Source organism: Adiantum capillus-veneris, chromosome 2 (genome assembly GCF_014529385.1).
Source record: "Adiantum capillus-veneris isolate H3 chromosome 2, ASM1452938v2, whole genome shotgun sequence".
In the NCBI taxonomy this organism is placed as follows: domain Eukaryota; kingdom Viridiplantae; phylum Streptophyta; class Polypodiopsida; order Polypodiales; family Pteridaceae; genus Adiantum; species Adiantum capillus-veneris.
Genome location: NC_140932.1, coordinates 93533114 through 93546760, shown reverse-complemented (window position 1 = coordinate 93546760; position 13647 = coordinate 93533114). Strand labels below are relative to the sequence as shown.

Genomic DNA, 13647 nt, shown 5'->3' with positions numbered 1-13647 from the left:
TGGCTTGCCAATTTGGCAAATGGCTCACCATTGTGTTGTTTTTAGAGTTGCGAAGCGATTTTATGGCCTGAAAACCGCTCGTAGATATGTAGACAACACAATGGCGTGTTGTTGGAAATAGGGCAAGCCATAGAGCTTATCCACAATGCATATGCATTGTGGGAAAGCTTTATGGCTTGCCATATTGCCAAAGGGATCGCCATTGTGTTGTTTTTAAGGGTACGAGGTAATTTTAGCGCTTGAAAATCGCTTGCAAACATATAGACAACGCAATGGCCAGCCATTGGCAATACGGCAAGTCATAAAGCTTGCCCACAATGCATATGCATTGTGGGCAAGCTCTATGGCTTTCCGTTTTGCCAAACGGATCTCCATTGTGTTGTTTTTAGGACTGCTTAGTTATTTTAGGGCTTGAAAATCGCCTGCGGTTCTAAAAACAACACAATGGCAAGCCTTTTGGCAATACGGAAAGCCATAGAGATTTCCCTCAATTCATATCCCTTGTGGGTAAGCTTTGTAGCTTGCCGTATTTCCAAATGGATCGCCATTGTGTTGTTTTTAGGGACACGAGGCGATTTTAGCGCTTGAAAGTTGCTCGCAAACATATAGACAACACCATGGTGAGCCATTTGGCAATACGGCAAGCCATAAAGCTTGCCCACAATGCATATCCGTTGTAAGCAAGATCTATGGCTTGCCATATTGCCAAACGGCTCGCCGTGGTGTTATTTTCAGGGCCGCTTAGCTATTTTAGGACTTGAAAACCGCTCGCGGACATATAAACAACACAATGGCAAGGTGTTGGCAATACAGAAAGCCATAGAGCTTGCCCACAATGCATATGTGTTGTGGGTAAGTTGTATGGCTTATCGTATTGACGAACGGATTGCCATTGTGTTGTTTTTAAATTACGCTGTGGGTAAGCTCTATGGCTTGCCGTATTGTCGAATGTATCTTAACCTAACTTAACCTAACGTAGCTTAACCTAACCTAACCTAACGTAGCTAAACCTAACGTAGATAAACTTAACCTAACTTAACATAACTTAATGTAGCTTAACCTAACCTAACCTAATATAACTTAACCTAACATAGCTTAACTTAATCTAACCTAACGTATAAGATAACCTAACCTAACCTAACAACGTAGCTTAACTTAACATAACCTAACGTATAAGATAACCTAACCTAACCTAATCTAACTTAACTTATAACATAAACTTAACCTAAAACATAAACCCCATCAACTGCATAATTTGAAAAACGACAAAATTCAATACAAAATTTCTTCAAAACAAGATTTCTTTCATAAACTTAAACAATTTTTTTTCATAATTTAAAATGAAATTTCACATAACAAACCATAATTTCTTTTAAAGAATTCAAAGTTTAAAGCATGAAATTTTCTTTTCTTAATATACAAAGTAATTCAATTAATTACAAGTAAACATGAAAACAATCTCACCCTTAGTGTTATGCATGCGCTAACCCAGAAGCAAGATTAGCACTTCCGACGGCTTGTTTTGCAGCAGATCTGTAAGAGATGGGAAAGAGGAGAGCTTGAGAAAACGTGCAAGAACAAGAGAAATGCGCAGAGAAAGCCCGTGGTTTTGATTTTTGCAGGTGTCGTCGGTACAGCTGTCGGAAGACGCGTCGATATGTCAACTCGCACTGTCATCGAAATAGACGCTGGAAGACACGTCAAATATTCATAAATACACACATATAGCAACACCCATCAGTGACGCTGATAATGTGGCACCGGAATTCAAGTGACCTCTTGTAGTGCTTCTTTTAGTTTGAATGCGTTTATTTCTTTGATACAATCAATTTGGTCCTCAACATTGGAGTAGAATGTACCACGTGATAAAAATTTCTAACCACCTTTGTATTGGACATCATATCTAAATTCCAATACTTTAGATCGAGCATATAAGCCACACTATGGAGTGGACTATGAGCACTCTTCCATCTTGCATGAATATACTAGGGAAAAATTCTTTGTTGTTTGGCAGAGAATGATAGTCACCACTTCTTCTCTACTACATATTCTTTTAACTCCTCAGGATTTTCAAGACTTTGTTGGACTGACCACCATGTCATCCACACTTTTCCCATATTTGGCGCCTTTTGATCAAGGTTGCAAATCGAGAACATAACAAACATCATTACATGGTATGCATCCATTACACTCCTCCACCACGACTGCTTGTTTATGGAGCCATGTAGACATGTAATTTTCTCCTTCACTTTTGTTTTCTGCTCAAGTTGCCACTCGTCAAAGACCGTGCAATTGAAAGTGTCAATCACAACACACTTATTACGGAGGAGTGATTCCAATGTATAAAAGTGCGTGCAAAATTGAGTTTCAGCAGGTAGTTTCAACATAACTGGCATGCACATTCTATACAAATCAAGCACTCTTTGTGTTTTCAAGATGAGCTTCACAACTTGTCGCCCTATGTCAATTATTTTGACAAACCATGTGGTTTCTTCACTAGTATACCAATCCTTTAGCATCCAGTTTAAGTTGTTCGTATTACAACCATTGAAAAACATGTGTGGAAAGCACTTTTTAATTAATCTGCTAGCATTTTTACAGTTCTTTGCATTGTCCATGACAACTTGAAAGACATGTTCAACATCGATTTCTTTAATTATATTAATCAAGACCTCAAAAATGTATTTGACACTTTTAATTGCACCAAAACTGTCAACCGTCTTTATGAAAGTTTCCCCCCTTGGACAAACCAGCATTACATTGATCAATGGTATTCTTTGAACATTAGACCAACCATCACTCACAATTGTGCATCCTAAAAGCGATATATTCCCAAGTATTATTTTGGAAACATGCTGTTTGACTTCCAAGAGATCATTTTGTATCGTGTGATACGAAGGGGCTAAAAATCCTTGGCCAAACTTATTGGTTTTCTTCCATGTGGCCTTTCAATGATGGTTGTCTACCACGACTAGGGACTTCCAATGAAAACAATTGCTTTGGTGAGTGCAGTTTGTGCTTCTTCTAACGACTGCATTCGAAAGCTTTGATGTAATGATTTTTGACACATTTGCCCAAGTCCACCTTCATTATGGCGCTTAAAAGAAACATCGCTTGGCATTTTCTCTCCATGTGCAGGCTATTTTGCATGGTTAGTTGCTGTCACCACAGGATCAGGAGAGTTGATATTTGACTATGTCTGCTCTTGACATGCATCCATAACATAGCTATGCACCCGATTTCTCTTGCCACCCTTTTTGGTGAGCTCTTCTCTCAAATGCTTTGCAATTGCAGGCGCCTGAGGATGTTCACATTTCTTACAATTCTTTGTAATGCTATCTAAAACTGGTCCCTAATACGTGGTGCCCCGATTGATTTTATAGTGAAGCAAAATTTACATTGTCACTCCATATATCAACCGTATTATTGTGAGCATAATCCCACTCTTTGCCCTGGTATTTTTTATTCTTTGTCTTCTTCGTACCACTTGTGCCGATATTTTGCTCCATTGCTTTCAATTTAATACTAAAGGCATAAGAACTAGATGTTCAATTTTAAAACCATTTTTCTTCTTTTCAATATATGTTAGAAAAACAATCAATAATAAAGCAATTAAATCTACACAGTATGAGATTTGCAATGCACTCTAGTCAATCCACGTATCGACCACATATGTTGTGAGCATACAACAATGCCATGAATTTGTCAATGCAATTATAAATATGATAATTAGTTATATATCCTTTTTGATTTGCAAACAATAAGACACATCTATTTTCAAATGCTACAAAGAATAATCAATTTCTAAGCTAAAATGATGATAATTATTTGCAAAACACACACAAAAGCAATAATATCTTTGACTAATCATCTCATGCACCCAGAATCTTTCATAATACATAATGTACTCCCTATATAAATCAATGCATAAAACAAGGCAATGAAATCTTCAATACAACTACACAATTGAGGACTATTTGTACCCAATCAAGGATTGTAGTCCCCTTATGCATCCAATTCAATGTATAAAAGCTATTTTCACCCAATTAAGGATTATAAATCTCATATTGTGCAGTGACAATGTATATCAGCTCAAATCTATGATGGTGTAAAATGCAAGACTTCAAAGATCTTTATATATCCAGTACACTAGTACAAGGCATTTGACCCTTGAATATCGACTCGTCATTTACATATGCTCATCTTCTAAAACCAACTTCGGCCCTTTTATGGACCAATGGCTTCATCCCAATGAGCACAATTGTCCAAGTTCTCAATTGTTTTGGTTTCATACCTTTATGTTCGGTGAAGGATTTAAATATTTTTAGAAGTGGTTACCATATTAAGAATCATGCTCAACCAAAAAAAAGGACCTGTGACTCTGTAACCTTAGGTCAATTCACAAAGAGATGATTGTACCCGGAGCTCAAATAGACTCCCCATGGATTTTTCTAGTCAAAATGCCAAAGTTTGAAGAGCTTTTACTATGTACGCCTGCCGGGCTTTTTTATTTTTCCGACGGACATGTCCGGTAAATAAAAAAGCCCGGCGGGCCCATAGGAAAAATAAGCAAACCGGATAGACTGACCGGCTTTATTGGTTTTTGCAGTTCATCATCAAGATCACGTTAACAATTAACGTGATCATGTCTTTTTCATGTGTAATTACTTGTGTTATTAATGTAATCACACGATCATGATTACGTTAGTGAAATCCCTGAGAAGAGACCCTTTTCTTATTCAATCTGTAATTTTTTTTTCAAGGATATTGCTTCAACATCCTTTGCATGTAAAAATGTGCAAAAAGTTTAGAATAAAATAATCCCCAATGTTGAACCCATGTGATATGCATTATTTTATCGTAGTGAGCGCCCCGAGCGGGGGAGGAGATATGCCTTGCATTGATTCTCTTTGGAGACTACATGTTGATGCTTTCCAAAGTTACCTCCAATGGAAGATGCCATGTGGAGACGCAATGGAGTAGTTCCTTACTGTACTCCTATGCAAAGCAATCAGAACACAATGCCAACACTTATCATGGAACATATCTATGGAGAAATCTTGGTGTGTAGATTGCAAATCTATAATCTCCACCCAAATTTGAGATTTCTTGTAGGAGTTATGAAAGGACAAAAATCATAAAATTGTCCACCTCCTTTAGAACTCTGAAGAACAACACAAAACTAGGAAGAAGGGATTGTGGATAAAGAAAATTGAGGAGCTATTAAAACAGATATCTGGGATTCCAGAGACGAGACCCTTGCTAGAAAAGTTGGAAAGCTGATGTGTCTGATGCAATCAAAAGAGCACCGAATATATGAATGTGTTTAATGTACATAGTTTAAAGCTTATGGCCATGTGTGGAGCAATGGAACTATCAAGATAGGTGGGAGAGGCTGATACTAGAATTTCTCTGGTAGAGGTTGAGGCAAAACATATTTCACTAGAAGGAATTTTAGCTATTATATGTGTGGAAAGTACCGGTACTTTTCAACACAATTCCCGACAATCTGAAGGCGGAAGTGAGCGAGGATAAGATGGTAGAGCCAGTACCAATGCTGTACTAGGAGCTTTGGTGTTATCATTGAAGAAAGGCCAAAGGAGCCACTCACTAAATTTAAGCAGAGTGAAGCGAGCAAAAAGTGGAAAAGCATAGGACAACACAATTTCTAACAATTTGAAGGTTGAAGTGACTGAAGAAAATATGGTAGAGCTAATACCAATGTGTGTGATCACCAGGAGCTTTGGTGTTGTCATTGAAGAAATGCCAAAGGAGCTCGGGAGGAGCCAATCACTAAATCTAAGCAAGGTGAAGGGAGCCAAAAGTGGAAAAAGCATAAGACAATATGGAAGGCTAAAGTGAAAGCCAAAGAAATGGATAAGTGGTAGGAGTAAACACGGAGAGAGCTAAAGAAGCCTAAGTGCTCAAAAGCCAGATCCATTCAAAAGCTTTTGCAAGTAGCTTCAGTGGTCCACATGGCAGGAATCCAAACGACTAATTCTGGTCTATAGACTCCTGAGAAGACATCAAAAATTCCAACGACCTATTCTAGTGTGTAGACTCTTGAGAAGACAACATAAATTTTGGTGACTTGTTTAGGTGGGAAGAGTCTTGAGAAGACATTAAAAATTCCAACGACTAGTTTTGGCATGAAGAATCTTGAGAATGAAGTATTGCAAGTCAGAGCAGACTTGAAGAGTATTAATAACAAAGGAAATGTAAATAGATTATGTTTGCAAAGAACAATTCGACTTTCCACCAAAGGATCTATTAGCCAAGAGGCACACGAGGCCAGCCCACGCAAACAATAGAATTTTGAAATAAACTTATAGGTTATGAAAGAAAAGGGGGCATTCAATTTACGATGAAGTGTGTGTGTAGAAGGACTTTTAAAATACCTCTTGGTGAACCCTCCTGGTTGGTATAAATGTTGGCTCCAAGGGATGCTTTTTGGGTGCTTTTCAAAAGTGGGAGATTTGAAATGTGGAGCAAAATATAAGCATCATGTGTGTAAAAGCATGTATTGAGTAATTATTCCACAGGCATGGAGGGGATGGATCTATTGTGGGATGATCTAATGTAGGCGTCCTCCACAGTTTATGACATGCAAACATATCGCAAGGTGGAAGTAAACACGGTACAAAAGTAAACTCAGGGTACCTGAGATTACTTGTTGCGACAAGGTATAGGGCACCTGATTGATGTTGGGGTCCTAGAATGTGTGGTGTCTTGGAGAAGTTCCTTTCTTTCAAAGACCTCTGTTGGGGTTCATCAATCACGGCATATGTTTGAAAGGGTACTTGAGTAAGTAGGTTGTAGGGTAGAGGAGCCAGTAGGGGGACGGGTAACTTGGGGAGCTTGAATCTCTCTCCTTTGAGCTCAATTTTTTGAGTTGAGTAACTCAATTTAATCGTCTTTTCACAAGCTTTCAAGAAAATTAATTTGGGATTGGTCGGGTTTGAGAGTCGGTAGTCGCGGTGCGATTTTCAGAATCAAGTGTATCAAAAATTGGCATGAATAAGAACACCAATGGGGGCCAAAAGAGGTAAAATGCAACCTCGACGTCTTGAACCCACACCCTAGCCAATGAGAAGGCTTTATTTCAAATGAACTAGCCGTTTCAACTCCACTTTTTTGTGCTTCTTTTGGTCCCCAAACATATTAAAATTAGGGGTTCATGTGTCTTTTCTCTAGGGCCGTACCACAACTGGCCGCTCTACCCTAGAAGGTTGCTAACAATGATCCACAATGGCAATTTTGTGACACAAATGTGCTTTTGTTGTATGGAGTGTCCTGATTGCAAGTAATTATGCACAAAATGGTGAAGACAAGCACATGTAGAAAGCTTACCATCCACTCTAGATTCGGATTAAGCTGTGAATTTCATTGATAGAGATCCTGAAACATGAAGATGCTTTTGAAAATGCTGAAATACAAGTCTATGGTTGTTCCTCTGTTCTAATGCATATAACAGAGAACCACATTTGACATTCTTTTGAAAATGCTGAAATACAAGTCTATGGTTGTTCCTCTGTTCTAATGCATATGACAGAGAACAACATTTGACATCCTGAAACATGAAGATGCTTTTGAAAATGCTGAAATACAAGTCTATGGTTGTTCCTCTGTTCTAATGCATATAACAGAGAACCACATTTGACATTCTTGCAGGATTGTAACTGAAAAATGAACGGTGCATACGGCCGATACATCGGCTTTTGCTGCTTTACATTGAATTTAATATGATTGGGCAAGCCTTGTGACTATTCTTTGGTTACAATGTAGCCTAGAAGTCCAAGTTGGCAAAGGTAAGGTGAAGGAATCAGTGATCACTTCTAATGCTGAAAATTAAATAATGTACACTACAAACCTTACTGCTAAAGCTGTGTTTTGAAGGCGAGACAAAGCCGATACAAGGGCTAGGAGAAGATTCAAGCTGAAGGTGGTGGTTTTTTTTCTTCTCCTGCAGTACTCAGTGAAGAGCTGGGTAGCTTGCGCCGTGGCTTGGCTTCGGCAAGCATTGTGATGACATCGCGCATCGAGGGGCGGTCACGCGGAAAGCGACTGGTACAAAGGAGGGCAATACGCAGCACAAGCAACATCTCCTCTCGCACCCACCAACAAGAGGCCCCCACATTGCAATCCAGGAGATCAGGGGCCTGCAGTCCTTGACAAGATGCAGTTGCGGCGGTGGCTGGCGCACTCGCACTATTGCAATCGGCTCTTCCGATCTGCATCTTTGCCCTCACCCACTCAACTATGTTGACCGCATCCCCGTACTCGGACTCAACTGGCCTCCTCCCTGTTAGTAGCTCCAACAATACCACTCCAAAACTGTATATATCTGTCTTTTCATTCACCTTCAACGTATATGCGTATTCTGCATGCATATCAACACACATCATGCACATTATGTGATCAATAGAGTGACAAATCTTTATCTTAAGACTTGCAGCCCACATGATCATCTTGTGAGGGTGACAAAGGCAAGAAGAAGCTGAAATCCAATTGCTTTAAGGCAAATGTCAATGCGTATTCCCCTCCCACGGAGGGGGTAATCAACAAACTGTCAAGTGATGGATTTGACGTGATTGCCCTCTCGCACACAAGCAGAGGGTGTGGGGGGTAACAAGATAGTTTTGCAGCTGCATTTAGTGGAGGGGGTAACTCAAAACAATTACCTGAGGCTACCCTAACTTCCTATGTATTGGACCTAAACTTCTCAAATGACAAAAGGACAAAAGTGGCAGGCCCAAGGCTAATTTGATCAATACCTGGAGCAATGTAGCCATAAGACCCAGCTATCATCGACATTGAGTCATTGGTCTCGATCAGCTTCGCCACGCCAAAATCGGCCACACGTGCTTCCAAGTGAGCATCCAGCAAAATGTTGTTGGACTTCACATCCCTGTGTATAACTTGTGGGAAGCAGTCATGATGCAAATAGCAAAGCCCTTGTGCAATTCCCACTGCAATGTTGTATCTGGTCATCCAGTCTGCTAGCACGTTAGATTTTTGCTCTGAGTGAAGGGCATCCCCCAAGCTCCCATTGGGCATGTACTCATACACAAGAAGAGTGTTGACATTGTTAGAGCAATAGCCCAGCAGCCTTACTATGTTCCTGTGCCTTATACTGCCGAGAAGATCTATCTCACCTCTAAATCCATTGTCTTTCTCAAAGTGAGTGTCTCTTTGCATCCCAAATAGCCTCTTCACCGCTACTACGTCACCACTTGGCATCTCCACCTTATATACCACACCTGTACCTCCTCTACCAACTATATTCTCCTCTTTCAATGCCTCCAACACATCATTACAGGAGAAACACAACCTTTGGAATGCAGTGAGCCTCCATGGCCAGTCCTCTAGATTCTCCTCCATCTCTTTATGGCATATCTGGGGGCCATAGCGCATGACAACATAGCGCCAGCCCACAAAAAGGAACACTGCAGTGAAGATAAATAAGACACACCCCAAGAGCCATTCTAGAGACCATGTGACCCTCTTTGTAAGCTCATAACCACTATTAATTTCTGAGCAAGGGCCCAAGATCCCCCCACACATGAGGCCCGGGTTACCAACGAATGAGCTAGGGCTAGCTGTCATAAATATTCCTTCAGAGGGCAATACACCTGAAAGGTTGTTATAAGACACATTGAACCCCTTCAAAGAAGGGATTGTTTTGAAATCCTGGGGTATGAAGCCTGTAAGCATGTTGTGAGAGAAGTCCAAGAATTCTAATTGAGGTAAATGGGCAAGCTTTGAAGGGATGTCTCCACTCAAAAAATTCTGCTGCAGTTGAATTGTGGTTAGTTTCTGACAGTTGCTGAGAGCTTCTGGTATGTTCCCAGAGAGCAAGTTTTGCGAAAGGTCTAAGTTTGTGAGGAAAGGGCACTTGCCATATCCGGAAGGTATGTTCCCTGTGAGCTTGTTCCCTGCAGCATATAAGGCTTGTATGCTTGATAAGCTCCATAGGTTTGGTGGCAGGGTTCCTTCTAAAGAGTTGTAAGAAACATCCAGATAAGCGAGTGTTGCCGAAAAGCTTACATCCGATGGTATCTTCCCATTTAGTTGATTGATCTGTAGCTCCAGCCTTGTAAGCTCCATCAAGGACCCAAAACCTTCAGGAATGGAGCTAGTAAGCTGATTGTCCTGCATCCTCACCCTCTGCAAGGTTTGGCATTTTGCCAAGCTGTCTGGTATGTTCCCAGTGAACTTATTTGAGAATATTATTAGCTTGGTAAGGTTTTGTTTAAAACATAAATCAGGAGGAATAGGTCCACTAAACATGTTGGATGACACATCTACCCATTGTAATGGAGAGTTCTTACCAAGCTCTGGAGGTAAGCTTCCAGAGAGAGAGTTGTTCCATACCAGGATAGTAAGGAGATAACGCATGCGACCAATCTCGATGGGGAGTGCTCCACTGAGATTGTTGCACATGAGGCTGAGAAGAGTAAGTTTTTGAAGCTTTCCAAGCTGCAGCGGAACGCTGCCGGACAGACTGTTATTGGAGACATCAAAGGACATGACACTGGACATATTGCCAAGCTCGAGCGGGATCCCACCGACAAGCTTGTTGGCGTAGAGAAACAGAGTGTCCAGAGAAGTAAGAGAGCCAAGCTGGGGGGGAATGATACCAGAGAGAGAAGAGCAGCAGAGATCAAGGTATAGAAGGTTGTGCAAATGGCCCAATTGTGGAGGAATGGGGGTGTGACCAAAGCTGTTGTAGCCCAAGACAAGGTGAGTGAGTTGAGAGAGGTTGCCTAGCTGGGGGGGGATGGGGCCAGTGAGGAAGTTGCCTGATAAGCTAAGGTAAGAGAGAAAGGGGAAGTGGCCGTAATCGGGCGGGATGGCGCCAGAGAAGAAGCTTCCGGCAAGGTCGAGGAGGCGTAAGAAGGGCAGGGAGAGGGAGAAGTTGAGGGGGAGGGGCCCAGTGAAGTTATTGCTGAAGGCAGAGAGAGAGAGGAGAGAGCGGGGCAGGCAGCAGCTGGGGAAGGGCCCTATGAAGAAGTTGTGGCTGATGTCCAGGAAGGTGAGAGCGGACAGATTGGAGAAGAGGGAGGCGGACAGAGGGCCTGAAAAAGAATTGCAGCAGAGGTTGAGAGATGAGAGAGAAGGGGGGAAGGTGGGGAAGGCGGGCAGGGAGCCAGAGAGGTTGAAGTGTGAGAGGTCGAGGGCTGTGACCTGTGCAGTGGAGGCGGAGCAGGTGACGCCACGCCAGGTACAGGGGACGTCATCCGCTGCAGACCAGCTGCTGAGGGTGTTGTAGGCGTCGACGACTGTGCGCTTGAGCTGCAGAAGGGCGGTGCCGTCGGGGGAGAGGCTACGGCAGGGATGAGCGAGGCCCGTCAGCAGCAGCATCGATAGCATATTCAGCATCTGATTAATATTAACGTGCTTGCAGCAGCCCATTCTGCATGAGACTGTGTAAAACTACTAATCAGAGGCTTGCGGTGCGTCTCAGTCTGTACTGTCACAGCTCGCAGTCTCAGGTACACTCTTATACGAGGTAGCCAGGCGTTAAGCGCAGGCGGCGCCGCATTAGCTGGGTTGCCTTGCCTCCTCCGCACAATGGTCATTGATCACCATTGGAGTCCTGACCGTTCAGAGCGCACTACTGCGCCACCCTCGCCACCTTGCGTCCCCCTCTCTTTCTACTCTCTCTCCATGCCATCTTCTCGTGAACTTTCACGCACTACAGCTGCTAACTCCCACGGAAGTTCGGAACCCCAAACCACGCTTGCTGTTGCTGGCGCCAAAAATGAAATGATATTGTTCCTAGGAGTGTGTACCACATCGTCTGAATTGTCCTTTAATGTTCTAACTTCTAAGAGAGGTTACACATTGCCATTTCTCCAATGGATGCCCGCCCCAATGGTAGTCGAATTGAAATTTGCGGGCGGACCTTATTTAAATGACGTTTATTACACATTGGCATCTTTAGAAATGCAAAAAGGAAGACAAAGTTGAAGGACTGATTGGTCGAAGAGAATTCATAGTGTTGGCGCTATATTTGGGTAGCGATGAGACCCCGCACAAATCCACTTTTGATTTAACATTAAGCAAGTTGCGAGGAATGTTTGGCAGTGTCTATATACAGGGGCGGCCATTTCACAACTAGAAACGCATGATTGGTGAATGCAGAGAAAAGTAGCGGACGATGCAATAGTGTGTAACCATCCTAAGGCTACACCACTATATTTGCACTTTAGTAGTGTCTCTCTTTCTCTCTCCCTCTCTCTCAGAGATACCCCTCCTCAGGGGTCTATGCACGAAATACACAATTTACACCTTTATCCAAATTTTCATATACAACTTTCATTACACAATTTCTGATATACATCAAAGTTACATAAGCATTTTGCATAGGGGACGATTTCTCAGCGTCCGACCTAGCATGGAGTTTAAGTCATGAGCCGGATTGCATCCAGAGGCAATTAGCAACTAGTGCTACTTTTGAATGGGTGTTATGAATGAAAGCATACTCAAGAAAAAAATAACATTGTGGAGGGTGAATATATGTGTACACCGCATTGCGGGATATATATATATATATATATATATATATATATATATAGAGAGAGAGAGAGAGAGAGAGAGAGAGAGAGAGAATATAGCGGAGGTTGAAATAGAGTGCACAGAGACACGAGAGAAGGACAACATAGAATCTTTAAATGCCTTATCTAAATGAAATAGGCAACCATGTACTAATGCAATAACAAAATCTAGTTATACCAAAACATAAAAATGAAGTATAACAAAATAACTAGCAGAGCAACGCACCATGTATAAGGATCAATTGGTCCACCCATCCACTTCCACTCTATTACAGACACATAAAATTTCACTTCGTTAAGAGCGAGCCAGAACACCTCCAACCTACCTGAGCCAGACATAGACTGAGGCCGCTTCGCCTCCCTCCATGAATTACTCGAGCTCTGAAAGGATCCCAAATACCAGCATGTGGTAGGGTATCAACACCAACTATACCAGCTTAAACGCCATGCCTCTTCGATGCCCAATATCGGGTGTTTAGGCAAAGCCAAGGTAATATTCTTGATGCGTTAGCCGTTTAGGTCGTTCAACCCCCGACGCACTAACCGTGTAAATGATCGTAACAAAAAAGAAGACCTAGGTAACACCCCCGATCCTACAAAGCCCTAGGTCAATGACCCTTCTGTCTAAGGCTACGCAATGTAGGTGATCCTAGTCTTGTAGAAAACACTGCCATGAGAAACATGTCTATCCTTACACATCTTCCATAAACCATCCAAATCACTTCATGATCCAATCCCAAAACCATAATCCATAATCCAATCACATCCCACGGGTGAGCACTCCACCCAAATCGGGGTAAGGCACAACCAACCTGCATAATCACTTTAGAACATAACATGATTGCAAAAAAATTTGGTAGCATAACCATATCCAGAAAAAAAATCCAAGAGCCACACCGGCTTCCACAATTAAAATCACAACCATAATCCATGAGGGATCTCAGCCCTTAACCATAAACCATATTCACACTGAACCAACTCCCACACTTGGAGTTTGACATATCCATTGCAATCAAACTGATCCCACACACACGGCCCTTAAGACATGAACCTTTTATGCATAAAATAAGTCCTACCAACAACTAAA

The 13647-nt window shown here is 41.9% G+C and overlaps 1 protein-coding gene across 1 annotated transcript; it reads right to left on the bottom strand.

Moving 5' to 3' along the window:
• Nucleotides 1–7411: 7411 nt before the first annotated feature.
• LOC147463202 (uncharacterized) lies at nt 7412–11703 on the bottom strand. The gene is made up of 2 exons (XM_086528178.1): nt 8775–11703; nt 7412–8380 (listed from the first exon to the last, which is right to left on the bottom strand). Exons 1-2 carry the CDS (start codon nt 11413–11415, stop codon nt 7932–7934), a joined length of 3090 nt encoding a protein of 1029 aa, XP_086384304.1. The 5' UTR covers nt 11416–11703; the 3' UTR covers nt 7412–7931.
• Nucleotides 11704–13647: the final 1944 nt, after the last annotated feature.